We start from the raw sequence: 13,916 nt of genomic DNA on the forward strand, positions 1-13,916 counted from the left end.
CTGTGCTCTGGCTAATTCCATCAGCTGTGGCTTGGAGTGGGTTGGAGATGAAGAAAGCAGCTGTGTAGCAGTGGTGGGAGGGCTGACATACAGAGGTTTCCATTGCCATTTATGAGCAGAAGAACTGCTTTCCTTTCCCAGAAGAACTGCAGGTGAACTTTTAATAAGTCCTCTTTAAAGGGTCTTGCTGAGCTCAGTAAGACCCTTTGTCTGTCTGTCTGTCTCTTCCAGAGCCTTGCACATGCACCCAAACCAACCAGTGAATAACAGCATTTTGGAATGAGCCCACTTGGAAGCTGGCAAAGTTTTCCTGGCTGCCAAGAACCAAATCCCAGCTTTCTTGGGATGCTGAGGAATTTCTAAGGCAGATCTCTGCTGCCTGGCAAGGTTTGATTTTTCTCATGTGCACCGTGGCATCGGCAGGGAAGCAGAAGTGTCAGCAGCTGCAGGATTTCTGTCAGTCTTTCATATCATTGAATTTGCTTCTTGCATAAAGAACAAGATTTTCACATCAAATGAGTCCAACTGACAGAGTCAGGATGTCACGAGATCCACTCAGAGGGAAACTTTGGTGAAGTGGTTAATTGTACCCTGGGATAGCTGCAAAAGCAGTTTTTTCATCAAGAGGTTACAGTAGAACTGGGATTATTAAAGAATGGTGCTGATTTGTGGACTGAGAAACAATAAATTATTTTCTTCATTCAGACTTAATCCTCAACATTCATCCCCTCTATATTTATTTTTGCAGTGGGTTTTTTTTATTATTATTAAATATATGGAACACAACAGGATTGTACAATACATAATGCTTCTAAGATTTTCTAAAATTTGAACTGAAAAGATGAAAATCAGTTTAGATTGAAGATTTTCTAGCTCTTGTCACTTAAATGAAGAAATCATTCTCCTGATCCTGGAAAAATATTTAGTTTAATTCAGGGCTATTGTTTCAGGTGCTAACCACTATAAACAACAGAATTGAAATAAAATCCAGCTTATTGTTTGACTTTGTAATATTTGAACCATTTGAAAAATCTTCAAGAGTTTATTCTGGAAAACACAGGGCAGAAATAGGAACATAAAACATTTACCAAATTTAAAAGTAGTTACTTTTTTTGAAACTGTCATTCTTTTTTTGTAATTTATTGAGTGATGCATTCCTCAAAAAATTCAGGAAACTCCAGTGCCCAAAGCCTCTTAGCAGGATTTTGATTCCAGTGTGCTGAACAAACAGCATGAAAAAATAGAAAGGGCAGACAGTAGGTGAGAAATGAAGACTTTTGGCCAGGCTGTGTGATTTTTCTCCTGCAGAGAGGCAGCAGAAGCAGGAAAAAAAATAAACTTAGAACATCCTGGACCAGTGTCCTGCTGACTGCTCATTCCTGCCTGTGTGGGAGCAGCCACAGGTACATTCAGGTGCTGCCCTGTGAGAAGGTCCCAAAGCCACCCCTGAGGACAAAAAGGAATTTTATGAGCTCAAATGAACTGTCAGGAAAGAGAAAATGAGGGTTTAGAGCACCCTTTGTCCCTCACTCTTGGAAGCTGAAGAAAAAGGCTTTTCTCCTCAAAGCACTGTTCAAAGCCGGCCAGTAGGTTGGTCGTGGTCATGTTAGACTGATGCTAAAAAAATTTTCTCACCTGCTTTTTGGGGTTAGAGGTGCATGGGACAAAGAGATCTGTTGGTGTTGAGAAGGGTTGATTTGTTGCAATTGAGATTTCTCCAGAGGGGCTGCAGTTTTGGGAACATTCACTTGGGAGGGAGATCAAGGCTCCAGAGAGGGAAGCAGAGAGATGCATTCACTTCCTCGGGATATCCCAGTGCCTAGAGAGTTTGTACACTTGTTATTCTCATGGGGTTTTACATATTTCAAATAAAAATACTTATCCCAAAACCACAGTGGCACTCCTCCCCTCCCTGCCATTGCAGTCTGAAAATGTTAAAAAATCTCCAGATTCCCAGATGGCAAAATAACATCCTGGCTGGTTCTCTCCTCAGTGCATGTTGTTAATTTATTTGTTGTTCTAACCCAGTTATTTTTTCTTTTTTCTCTCTCTGGATGCCACAATTCTTTTAGTCCTTCAAAAGTGAAGAATAAAGCCCTTCAGTCTTAAATATGAAAAAAAGGAAGGTCCAGGCCTTTGCAGGGTGGGGGATAAATGTTATAGGAAGTGCTGTACTACTGCTTTGAGCTCAGTGTAAGCACCTTGTCCTATCTAAAACTGTGAACAGACTGGAAATGTTTCATTTTGCTGTCTTTGCCTTCTTTTTCTGCGTTCCTCTCTGCCACTTCCATATCTACTGATCTTGGTCTACTCCCTTACAAGGCCAGTTTTTTGTTTGCTTCCCAAAATCCTTCTGAATCTGTAATCATAAATTATCCTCAGCAACACTTTTTTTTTTAAGAATTTCCTCATAGCTTGGTATAGCAAGTCAGAAAGGCTGGTCAGGTCTGAGCAGCATGGCCCAGAGTGCAGCCCTTCACCCAGTTCCCACTCTGCTGAGTTTTGATTTCCCAAATACTGCCAGCCTTCTGGGCAGCTCCTTCCCAACTTCTCCTCCTTCCCTTCTCCTCCTGTCCCACACCGACCTCAGTTTGTCAAGCCCTTTGCTCTTCCCTCTCTCCCCACACCAGGATTTTCTGGTTTAAAGGTTCTTCCTCTTGCTCCTGGTCAGTGTGGGTGCTCATCCTTTCTGAAAACCTTGCCCTCTCCTACCACTGGAAAGTCAGAGGGGCATTTATTTTCTTCCTGTTCCCCTGAATGATCCATCCTTTGATTCAGAGCTCTCTTTGCCTTGCCCTACTCTACTGTCCACCCCATCCCATCCATGTGAGGGGCTAAAAGATGTGTTCCCTTGGTGCTTACAGCCTACTGTGCCTCTTCTGAGGCTCATTATTCCAGATTTCTTTACTCCAGACCAGGCTGGATGGGGCTTGAAGCAACCTGGTCTATTGAAAGGTGTTGGAATGAGATGATCTTTAATCTTCCAACCCCAGCCTTCTGTGATTCTATGATTACTCCAGATACCTTTATCCCAATACCTCTCTTCTGTCAGATCATCTCCTTTATTATTTCTTTTCTTTCTCAAGGCCTGCACAGCAGCTCCTGGGCCAGGTCACTCATTCCCCCCCTGCCCCAGCATCCCTGCTCATCCTCAGTTCCACACAGCAAAGGCAGGAATTGCTTCACTCCACACAAAACCCGAGGAGTTCTCCTGCTCTGATAGCTTTTCCTGTTCTCCCTGGCTTTAATTTGCAGCGAGTATTTTTATTTTTTTTTTTTCCTTTGCCACAGCTCTCATCCCCGGAGCTAACAATAAGACTGTGCCTGAGCGTGTCAGAGGGAGGGAGGGAGAGGCAAGGAGGGAGGGGATGCAGCAGCACAGCGCTGCTCTGGCACGGTGAGGCGGCATCTGCGAGCCCGGGGACACCGAGCAGGGAGAGCAGAGCCCCTCTCTCCGGGCTCAGCCCGATGCCATTGGCTCCCGAGCCGCTGGATTTAAAGGCAGGAGCAGCTCGGAGGGCTGAGCCGCACAGGCAGCCGCAGCCCCAGCCAAGTTGTGCGAGCAGCCGAGGCTCGAACGCACCAGACTGCGGGGTGCCCGCGCCTTGATGCTCCTCTTGCCCCAGAAAGGGGAAAAAAAAACTAAAGAAGACCAAAAAACAGCAGCCAGAAAGGGGCGAAGGAGCCTGATCCAGTCCAGCAGTCCCAGAGGGAATAATGGATGTGACCATCTCTCAGTTCATCCTGGAAGAATTTGATGTGAACTGCAGCCTCCTGGATCGTTTGCACGAGACTTTTTTAGAGAGTTCCTCTCTGCCTTTCCTGGGCTTTGATGGTAGGGATTGTTACCTGGTGCGGAGCTCGGGAAAAGCTTTAGAAGTGCTGAGATTGGGTTTGTTTTGTGATGCAGAGTGCGTGGCTTTTGTGCTTTCTGAACCGCTTCTTTTTTGCTTTTCTGTCCCGTTTTTTCCTAACCCCAGGTCCGTACTGCAATGCCACCACGGACCAGATCGGGACCTGCTGGCCCAGAACATCTGCGGGGGAACTCGTGGAGAGACCCTGCCCCGAGTTCTTCAATGGGATCAAGTACAACACCACCAGTAAGTACAAACTCCTTTCTTCTCCCTCCCGCAGATCTCGTGTTCAGAAGGCGCCTGGGGACGCCCAAAATCCATTTCCATTAAAGAAAAAAAAAAAAATTAGCAATAAAAGAAAAAAAAAAAAAAAGTTTGTTTGGGAATCAACATTTCCTCCACATTCCAGCCTGTATATTCAAAATTTTTGCCTGGAATGATGCAGATTTCTCAAAAGCGCAGACTTGTGGACGCTGTTTCCTCTTTGCTGGAGTACATTTAGGGAGATCCAGGCAGAAAATATCCTCTGCAGTCTGGGGAGGGTTTGTTGTGCTTTGTGTGTTTGTGCATGTGTAGCTGCCTACAGCTCAGAGTGTTCGTACCACTGCTTCACCCACCTGGATAATTAGACAACCTTTGGCTCATGGAATACTTAATCCCACCACCTAAACTGCGTTTTCAAAGGACAGTCAGTGCCTTTTCCAGGCTGTGTGAGCAGGAGTTCAGACGCTGCTGGGAGTTGGATGTCTCAGACAGAAAGAAGGCTGAGGGCTGCAATCTGTTTTAGCAACTTCATCAGGGACTGGCTGCTGAGGCTGGAGCTGCATCAGCTCTGCACGGGAGACAGGAGAGGAAATCAGGAAGCAGATGATATTCAAAGCAAGGGAGCATGGGGGCTCCTTAGAAATCTCCTGGATGCTTTATTCTTCGAGGTAAACAATCATGATGACTCACTACAAATTTATTATTCAGGCTGTGGGACCCAGGCACTCATTTCCTTTTGCTTATCTGTCAATACCCTTTGGACCTTTCATTAAGAGTTTTTAAACATATTAATTCCAAATACGTGCACTCACTTGTTTGTCACTCACTTTTTCAGTGTGGTTTTGAATAATTTCATTCCATGTAGGGATCATTTCATTCCATGTTTCACTCTAAACTTTTGCTTGGGTGTTGGTGATTTCACTTGCAGGTAGTGTTAATTTTGTGGGGCCAGCATCCTGTAAAAGAGTGACCCTGACATTTTAGATCTTATTTTTAAACTTGTAGAAAGTGAATTTATTCCTTCCCCAGCTCTAGGTGTCATGGTCAGGTAACTGGCCAGAAGTTTGGTGCGTTGGCTCTGTGAAACAAAGTCCCCTGCCAGGTTTGTTGTCAGGGACAGGCTTTGAGCAGAGTAAAAGTTGCCTCATAGTACTGCAAAATCATCCTAAAGCCCTCTAATCTCAGACCTGGGTCTTTGCAATAGAACAGGAGGGAGCCTGGAATGGGCTGGGTGATGCTGGCTTTGGTTACAGCAGGTACTTCACTGCTTGGACAAGTCTCAGCTGAGACCAGAAGAAAATTTCTGAGAATTAAGGGCAGTGCAGAACACAGTGGAAAGAATTTAAATGTTTTTCTTGTATATGAAAGAAAAAAAAATTGAATACTCCAGTTTAGTTTTTATAAACTCTGTTTTATAAATTCTGCTTGCACTAGTTCATCAATGACCTGATTTAAAGTTCTTCACTGCTCTTCTCCTTCTCAGTGGTGGCTGATGCTTGTATTGCACTGCTAATAAGTTTTCTTAAATTTTTTGCTCTTAAAACAATGGCATGTTAATTGAAGACTAATAGAAATATGTTACTGAAATGCTGAAGCATTATTATTTGAGGAAATGGATATTTTTCTCCTTTCAACTTAAAATGTGAGCAGCTGCCTCCTGTTGATCTTATACACTTCCATGTATGTCGTCCCTCCAAGATGTAGTGCAGAAAACAGAGGGAAGGACTATATCAAAATTTGGTCAAATTTTGGAATCAGTAGCTCCTTGGGAAATAGCAGTTAAGGGATTAAAGCTTGGAAAGCACTAGGAGAGCAGGTTGAGGTGTCAATACACAGGTGCAATCTCTTTTGGCATTTGAAAAATAAAATTTCTGCATGCAGAACATGTCCAGAATTTGGGAAAACCAAATACTAACACAGTCTGACCACTTGCATGATTTCCCCAAGTTGGTTTGTGGGCTGCCTCATTTGTGATGAGGCTGATTGTGCTGAAAACCTCAGCTGTGTTCCCCGTGCAGATGATAAAATGAGCACAGACAACTGATTAAAGAATGGGAAATGGATCTTGAAAATCTCAGAGGTGAACAATACAGCTCAAAATGAGGGTCTGATAGGAGATGGCTTGAATCAACATAAGATTTCTGCCTAGGATGTGTAGTTTTGTTCTATTTTTTGTTCTATTTTGTTTTGCATTTTGATGAGGCAGAGGAAGAAATGATGGTTTGTTATATTATACTGATTATTTTTTTTTTGAGAGCAAAATCAGACCAATTTAGAAAAACCACCTTGCCTTGCCTTTCTTCTACTGAGAGCTTATCCAGCTCCAGGTTGTAACTCAGCATTTATTATACTGTCAGGTATCCCATGTTCATGAGCTGCCACTTTTTAGGAACTACTACTTTTTTTTGGCATTGATTTTGTACATCTGTGAGCATATTTTAGATATCTGTGAGTAAATTTTATATATCTGTCAGCATATTTCTCATTTGAAAGCCTGTAAAAATTTTGGATCATTTTCCAGTGATTTCTTTTTCAGTTTTAGAAATCAGGCTCTCAAAGATTCCAATTTCCCACCAATTTCCTGAAAGCAGCTCATCAGCTGCAGGGAATGAGCCCAGCAACATTCCCTGTCAAGGAAAGCTTTTGAATTGTAGACACTGGGCAAATGCAGGCTGGGAAGTGCCCAAACTGTGTGAAAAGCTTTTGGAAAACTCAGAGAAGCACAAGACACTGATCCATGGCCAGGTTTGGGTACTCATGGGGCTGTTTCTGCACCTCAGTGTAGTGTCTGTGCAGGCAGGGGATGGAATTCAAGATAAAAAGTGACAGGTCCTGAATTCAAGACAAAAACTGACAGGTAGGTTCCTGCACAGATCAGCTCATCAGAGGCTTTGGCTGCACCTCCCCTGCGTTGTGTCCATCCTGTCACCTCTAACTTGGATGGGGAATGCTATCAAACCCTGCCAGTGCCAGCAAATTCAATTTTAAAAACTCCTTAAGAAAAAGAACTTCTGCTTCAAAAACTCCCCTCCTGTTTGCCACACCAGAATAAACTGTTTGTGTAAAATATTTCCATCCTAACTGCAAGAAATTCCCGTGGTGATTTCTGTGCCTGGGTCTGTGTTTCTCTGTGTCTCCTGGGAGCTGCTGAGTGACTCAGATAAGTTTCAGCTGCATTCATAAAACAAAGTCTGTCAGTCTGTGAGGATTTTTTATCCCTGACATTTTGTTATTTTGGTGATGTGTTGGGGGTTTTTCCTCCCTCTTTAAAGTCATGTTGACAGATCACACTCTGATTTACCCTGCAGGGTGAATATGGGCGAGATGCTCTTTGACCAAGGATCTGAAAATTATGCCATCCACTTACAACTTTGCAATTTTTATGTATTATTCTCAAAGGGGGAAAAATTAAAAGAAACAGGGGGAAAAAAAAGTCTGTGTTGGTGCCGTGTGTGACTGTGCACTTGTCTCTGCTCAGGTTCTATATTTAGTGGGAAATCACAATATCATTGCTGCCCTCTAGATGTGTTTATGCTTTGACAGTGTGAAGCTTTTAGTCTTGTTTTAGGAAACAGATTAATTCACTTATTAGGATATCCTGAAGCTTGATTAATTCAGCAAATGGCCCATAATGAGCCTGGTTTTGCTGCTTGCTAAGAAGCAGCTGTTCAAGCACATACTTAGAGTGTGTTACAGGCTAAAGTATGTCTCCATTAACAGTTCCCCTACAGATTTCCCTGTGCAAAGGGAAAACAAACCAGGGTTAAATGTTCATCTGATGGACAAAAAGTGTTGACTTTTGTGGCCTCAACTGAACTGAGTTTGTCTCAATCACCTGATATGGCAGGGGGTGTTCTGTGGTGACATCCATCCATCGTGGGTGCTCACTTTGCTCTGGGCTGCAGGCAGGAGCTGCAGGCATTCAGAAGATATTTCAGATTAAAACCCACAAAGCCAGGTATTTCCAAGTAGTATCAACAGCTAATTTAAGTATTGAAGCTCTAAAACAAGTCAGAGCTCTAATTGACAGAAGGAGTGAAGCCTGGGGAGTTACTGAGCTCAGCCCAAATGAGCAGCTCAGCTCAGCTCAGCAGCCCCTGCAGGAGTGACAGTGCTGTTAGATAATGCTGTGGGGTATTTTGGTGCTGTTTCAGCCTTGTTGCAGGTTTGTATTTCATCTCCCAGGCCACACAGGTGTTGCAGATGCTCAGTGACAAACGATCCAATGCATTTGTTCAGGCAGCTGAATTCATCCCTGGGCGTGTGTTGTGCTGAAGCGACCCCACACCGGGGGATTGAGATCAAACTGCTTTTGTGATCCACAGCAACACAAGGTCTCTGTAGCTCCAGCTCCCTGCCTGCAAATCCACCTCTCTCTCTCTCAGTGTAGGAAAGCTCTTTGACTGAAACAGCCACTTCTCAGGAGTGTTTTGGGTATCACACAAAGCATCCTCCTCACCTTCTCCAGGGACTGTGCAGCTGAGAACAGGCACACAACCACTGCTAACCTTGCCCTGATGGGGACTTGGTTCCTCCTTGTTCTGAGGGGTGTGCACCACCTTTTCCTTGGCCCTACAACCAGCTGCCTGCTGAGACAGCTTTGGAGAGGGTTGGCTCCTTCCCCCATATTCCTGTGTATGGGCATGGGGGAAAGAGCCCCTGGCACAGGGATCACACCTGTACCTGTTTGCTGGGCTTGCTCCACACTCAGAGAATTCCTGCAGTTCATGGCTGTCTCATCTTGAGCACAGAGAAATAATCTTTTGTGTGCTGAGAGAAGGGTGAAGAAGTGAATTAATAGCTCTTCTGTTATGCATTTCCCCTCTTTGGAAAGGGTTTAAAGGGATGAGTCAATTTTTTAAAGAGCTAATTTTTGTTGGTTAAAATCCTGGTTTTTTATGGAGATCTAACCTTTGCCGCTTTTCCTTCTGATTTATTATTGCTCAGAGTTCTGGAGATGTGGCTCCAGCCTGCATATAGAACATGAGCCTTGCTAGGAAATCAAGTCTCAGGGTCTTGTTCATGTTTTGTGGGCAAGCCCTGTCCTGATAATTACAGAAATGTGCACTTTTAGACGTGGCTGGCCCAGAGGCTCAATTAACATTTTCATTTATGTTTTATCTCATGTATTTTAGTGTCTTGACCACTTCTGTTGATCACATTCACATGACTTACTTGTTCCCCAGAGGTTTTTTCTGGCTTGGTTTCTAAAGGCTTTGTTTTTGAGAGCAAAGTCCTGCTGTAAATGACAGAGAGCCCTGAAGTTCTGATGGCTTTTCATCATTATTGGAGAGAAATAAAATGTCCATCATGGGCATGCATGTGTGTTTCCACATTCAAAAAAATTACTGTGAATCCCCAAAACTACTCTCACCTCATCTGTCTTCTGTAACCTTGTTAGATGTCCAGAAGGCTTTTATCCCACTGTTTAATGACAGGGGATTTGGGATAAAAATAAATGTTTTGTAGCCAATTTTAGTTTTAGAGTCACTAGAAAAAGACTCTTTTTTTGTTAAAAAAGTCTGCAGCCTTGCAGTAGCCTTGTATCAGCCATCCTGGGGCGTAAAACACAGTATTTTCTGCTAGGAAGTCAAGACTACATGAAAGTTAAAGGAAGGAGACTGATGAGAAATGCAACAAACTCGACAGTGGAAAAAAAAGAAGTCCGGAATTGGAATTCTGGGGGAGGAAATAAAACATCATTTTTAAGCTCGTAAAGGTTCTCTCTGAGGAGATCAGATCTGCAGCTGATTAGGTCAGCTTGTCTCCAATAGCTCTGTGTCCAGATTAAGATTTCAACCATTTTTGTTCATTTTCTCTTGCTGCTTTTGCACAGAAACACAAATACACACATCTTCCACAAATACAGTGGGAGGCTCTGGATTTCAGTCATGCACAGATGGGAGAGGCTTCACTTGCTCCCCCCCAAATTTTTCTTCTTTTTTTTTTTTTCTTTCCTTTGTGAAGCATAATTTGTGGTATGAGATGGCTCTGATTTTGCAGTCTGGAAGAAAAGTGATGGAAAAAATATTTGCGAGGAGGAATGAAAAGAATCCATTTTTCTTGCTCCCACTACTATCATCATATAAAACATGTGATTTCTTCATTGAGCCCAGGACACAAGTTAATTGCTGTAGTAAAATAAGGAGATTGTTAATGTTCCTTCAGTCAACATTCAAGGACCTTTTCTCCAACCAATTAAATATGGATTTGTACTTTTGTTCTTTGCTAATAACTTGAGATGGCTTTGCTGTGGTCCTGTTGCACCTGATTTGGGTTCTCTGGTTTAGGCTGTGCTTTGGGGCAAAATTCACACAGAATTCACCAAAACTGGAACTGTAGCTGCCATAAATCACCAAAATCAGTCAGACCTGAGCAGTGGCACGTCTTGGAGAGGGCTTTAAACCCTGGGCCAATGGGAGGATCAGCAAACAAAGTTGCCCTCATTATTTTGGAGGTTTCTTCATGATTCTTTCTTTCCCTAAGGCAGCTGCCCCATTCATCTCTCTGGAACTTGCTGCTGTCTAAGCTGGCAGTGACTTCCAGCTGGCAAACAGATGGACTGAAGCCCATTTCTTTCCACAAGTTTGGAATTAGATGACACTTGCAAAAACGTGTGCTTCTGGAGCATGAGGAGGAATAGGGAATGGCTCAGGAACAGATGGGGAAGGGAAAGAATTAAATATATCACAAATCCTCACCACAGCATAACAAAATGAAAGGAAAAATCCCACCCAGCTGCATGCAGTGTGGACGTGGGATTTCTTTGTTCCTTGTGGATTTTGTGGTGCTTTATGACCCATTTTCCACCCAGACAAGCTGTGGGAGGCTGAGGTGGAACCGTGGAGTGGGGCTGTGTGTCCCCTCTTCTGTGGGGTGTTGCCTCTTTCAGCTAGGTGCTGAACACCTGAGACTCTCTGGGACTCACCTGAGATTTTCTGTGAGTCACTTGAGACACTCTGGGACTCTCCAAGGCTCTCTGGGGCTCACCTGAGACTTTCTGGGACTCCCTGAGACTCTCTGTGACTCACCTGAGATTTCCTGTGAGTCACCTGAGACACTCTAGGGCTCACCTGAGACTTTCTGGGACTTCCTGAGACTCTCTGGGACTTCCTGAGACTCTCTGGAACACACTTGAGACTCTGTGGGACTCACCTGAGACCCTCTGGGGCTCACCTGAGACTCTCAGTGATTCACCTGAGACACTCTGGGACTCACCTGAGACTTTCTTTGACTCACCTGAGGCTCTAGGGCTCACCTGAGACACTCTGGGACTCACCTGAGACTCTCAGTGACTCACTTGGGACTCTCTGGGACTCCCTGAGACACTCTGGGACTCACCTGAGACTCTCTGTGAGTCACCTGAGACACTCTGGGCTCACCTGAGACTCTCTGAGATTCACCTGAGACTGTCTGAGATTCACCTGAGACTCTCAGTCATTCGCCTGAGACACTCTAGGGCTCACCTGAGACACTCTGGGACTCACCTGAGACTCTCAGTGACTCACTTGGGACTCTGGGGCTCACCTGAGACACTCTGGGGCTCACGTGAGACCCTGGGACTCACCTGAGGCTCTCAGTGACTCGGGGGGGGGGGGGGTTCAGCCTGTGTTTGCTGTCACCAAAGCTGTGGGACAGTGCCCCTGGGCCATGGTCACCCGCCATTCCGCCCGCCAGCCACAGGGTGTCACTTAGAGTGCAGGTAAAGCCAGTGTCCCCTGCAGGGTGACCCTGCGCTGGGACAGAGCTGCTGCCATCGTGCTGCACGGCTGAAGAGCCTCGCTGAGGTGGGCAGGGACAAGGACACCGTGGGAGGGACACTCTGGGAGGGATCCTGTGTCCCCTCTCCTGTGGGGTGCTGCCTGTTCCAGCAGGGCTGCTCTGGAAAGCTGCAGGAGGGGCAGTGCTGAGCTTTGTTCCCAGGTGGGTGTTGGGACAGAGGATGGGGAGCTGTACAAAGCCCAGTGCAGCCGTTCAGGGGTGAAACGAAGCTCTCAGAGGAGCCTGAGCAGGTAACAAAAACCTGCCCTTGGATGATGCAGGGATTGCTCATGGCTGGACACGCTGTTTTCACCATGGCATTGCTGCCCTTTGCATCCATCTGATGTCTCAGTGCCGTCCCCTTGCAGCAGCTGTTGATTGTCCCTCAGTACCTGGCAGATGTTCCAGGTGCTCCCAGTGACCAGCAATAACTCACAGGTGTGTTACTGTGGGAACCCAGAGCATCCCTCTGGCTGTCCTGGATTGCCAAGACCCCTGCCAGGGGGCTCAGAGACCCTGGCACAGAGCCCAAAACACCTGTGGGTTTGATTATGGCCCATGGAGCAAATTAACAACCTTAGATGAAGATCAGCAAGCCACAACAGTTTAAGTAGAATAATAGTGAAGTTATCACAGGGTGAAAAAGTAGATTTTGGGGTTTTTGGTATGGGGGTTCAGGAGGCAAGATGGAGGGATCTGGGCATGTCCAGCCTTTCTCCTTCTTCTTCTTGGCCTCCATCTTCTGCTGTGATGGTGGCACTTACAGATCTGTTTTAAGTAGAAGCTCACTGTCTAACACAGGTGATAGGTATTGGAAAGTAATTGTAAATATTGTGCACGTAGTTTTTAGCATAAAGACATAACACTGCCCCCGGGGGCAGGCAGAGTGCCTGGAACTGTCCTGCTGGATGGACCTCGGCTGGACAGGAGAAAGAATTGTATAGACAAGAAACAATAAACAACCTTGAGACGGAGAACTGAAGAGCTCTGACTCCTTCTTCGACCACCCGGCTGGGAAAAGAGACTTTCTAACACATCTTGGGGTCACTGTGACCAGCAGAGATCCCAATATGTTACCTGAGGTGGGGCAGTTCCACCTCAGCTCTGACCTGCCTGTTTTGCAGAACAATTAAATCAATACATTAGGCAGATTCAAGTTCTTTATGTTTCCGTCTATGCTTTGCCATGACACAGAAGTATCTTTGCTGTTCATATAATGGCGAATCTTTGCAATTTCTGTGGCTTGGAAGAACAGACCTTCAAGCTGCATCCTCGTCCAAATGAAATTCTCAGGCTCTGACAGTCATTCAGGGCTTTGCCCAAGGTTTGCTGTCCTGGGAAAGGGAACCTCCTGCTCAGTTTTGGACCCCAACATCCAGGCTTGACTTGATTGGAATAGCCATTCTTAGCAGCTTGAGAAGTTGATGTGAAATAAGGTTTCCCATGGAAATTGAAGGGGAATGGATTTTTAGTAGATATTTTCTTTTTGAGTTTTTTTTTTTTCAGTGTGGTTTTCATTCCCCTCAGATGTTATTCTTGGAGTTCATAATTGGTAGCTCTTGGGACAAATTCATAAAATCAATAAAACTAGGATTGCTTTATGCTGACTTCTTTCTCTGCAGTGCTGGGAATAACAGAGGAGCAGATACTGCTCCATATGAGTGCTGGGAGAAGCAATAGTTTGAAACAAATTATAGGAACAGAAATTCAGTATTTTTTTAAAGAAAGAAAATACTCTCAAGTCTCATGAAGAGCTTTCCCTGGGAAAACAAAATGAGGAAAAACCTTTCCCAGTTTGGTTTTATTGTCCCAAACCCCTGGTGACTGGAATGCCCTGACCATGCTGTGAGAGAGGAATTAATGCAGAGGAGCTGCATCCTCCTCAGTCAGCCAGGGAGTAAACAGAGCTTTGGAAAACAGAAAATGTGTTATGGAAATAAGAGAAACACAGAAAATGGGAAATTAGTTTGCTGGTGCAGAAAATAGGAAATTAGTTTGCTAGTGCATCATCACCATTTTAACTAAACTTAGACGTGA

General features: G+C 44.8%; 1 protein-coding gene across 2 annotated transcripts in view; it reads left to right on the forward strand.

Annotated features, from left to right (window-relative positions):
- CRHR2 (corticotropin releasing hormone receptor 2) overlaps positions 1–13,916 on the forward strand; it is a 151,614-nt gene that overhangs the window by 41,987 nt on the left and 95,711 nt on the right. Inside the window, exons 1-2 of one of the 2 annotated variants that reach the window (XM_059473256.1) lie at positions 3,718–3,835; positions 3,981–4,100. In XM_059473256.1, coding sequence (XP_059329239.1) covers positions 3,718–3,835; positions 3,981–4,100 — 238 coding nt within the window. Of the gene's footprint in view, positions 1–3,717; positions 3,836–3,980; positions 4,101–13,916 lie in introns of those variants that run through there. The other variant, XM_059473246.1, reaches the window with a different exon arrangement.

The sequence above is a fragment of the Ammospiza nelsoni genome, chromosome 1, assembly GCF_027579445.1.
Source record: "Ammospiza nelsoni isolate bAmmNel1 chromosome 1, bAmmNel1.pri, whole genome shotgun sequence".
In the NCBI taxonomy this organism is placed as follows: domain Eukaryota; kingdom Metazoa; phylum Chordata; class Aves; order Passeriformes; family Passerellidae; genus Ammospiza; species Ammospiza nelsoni.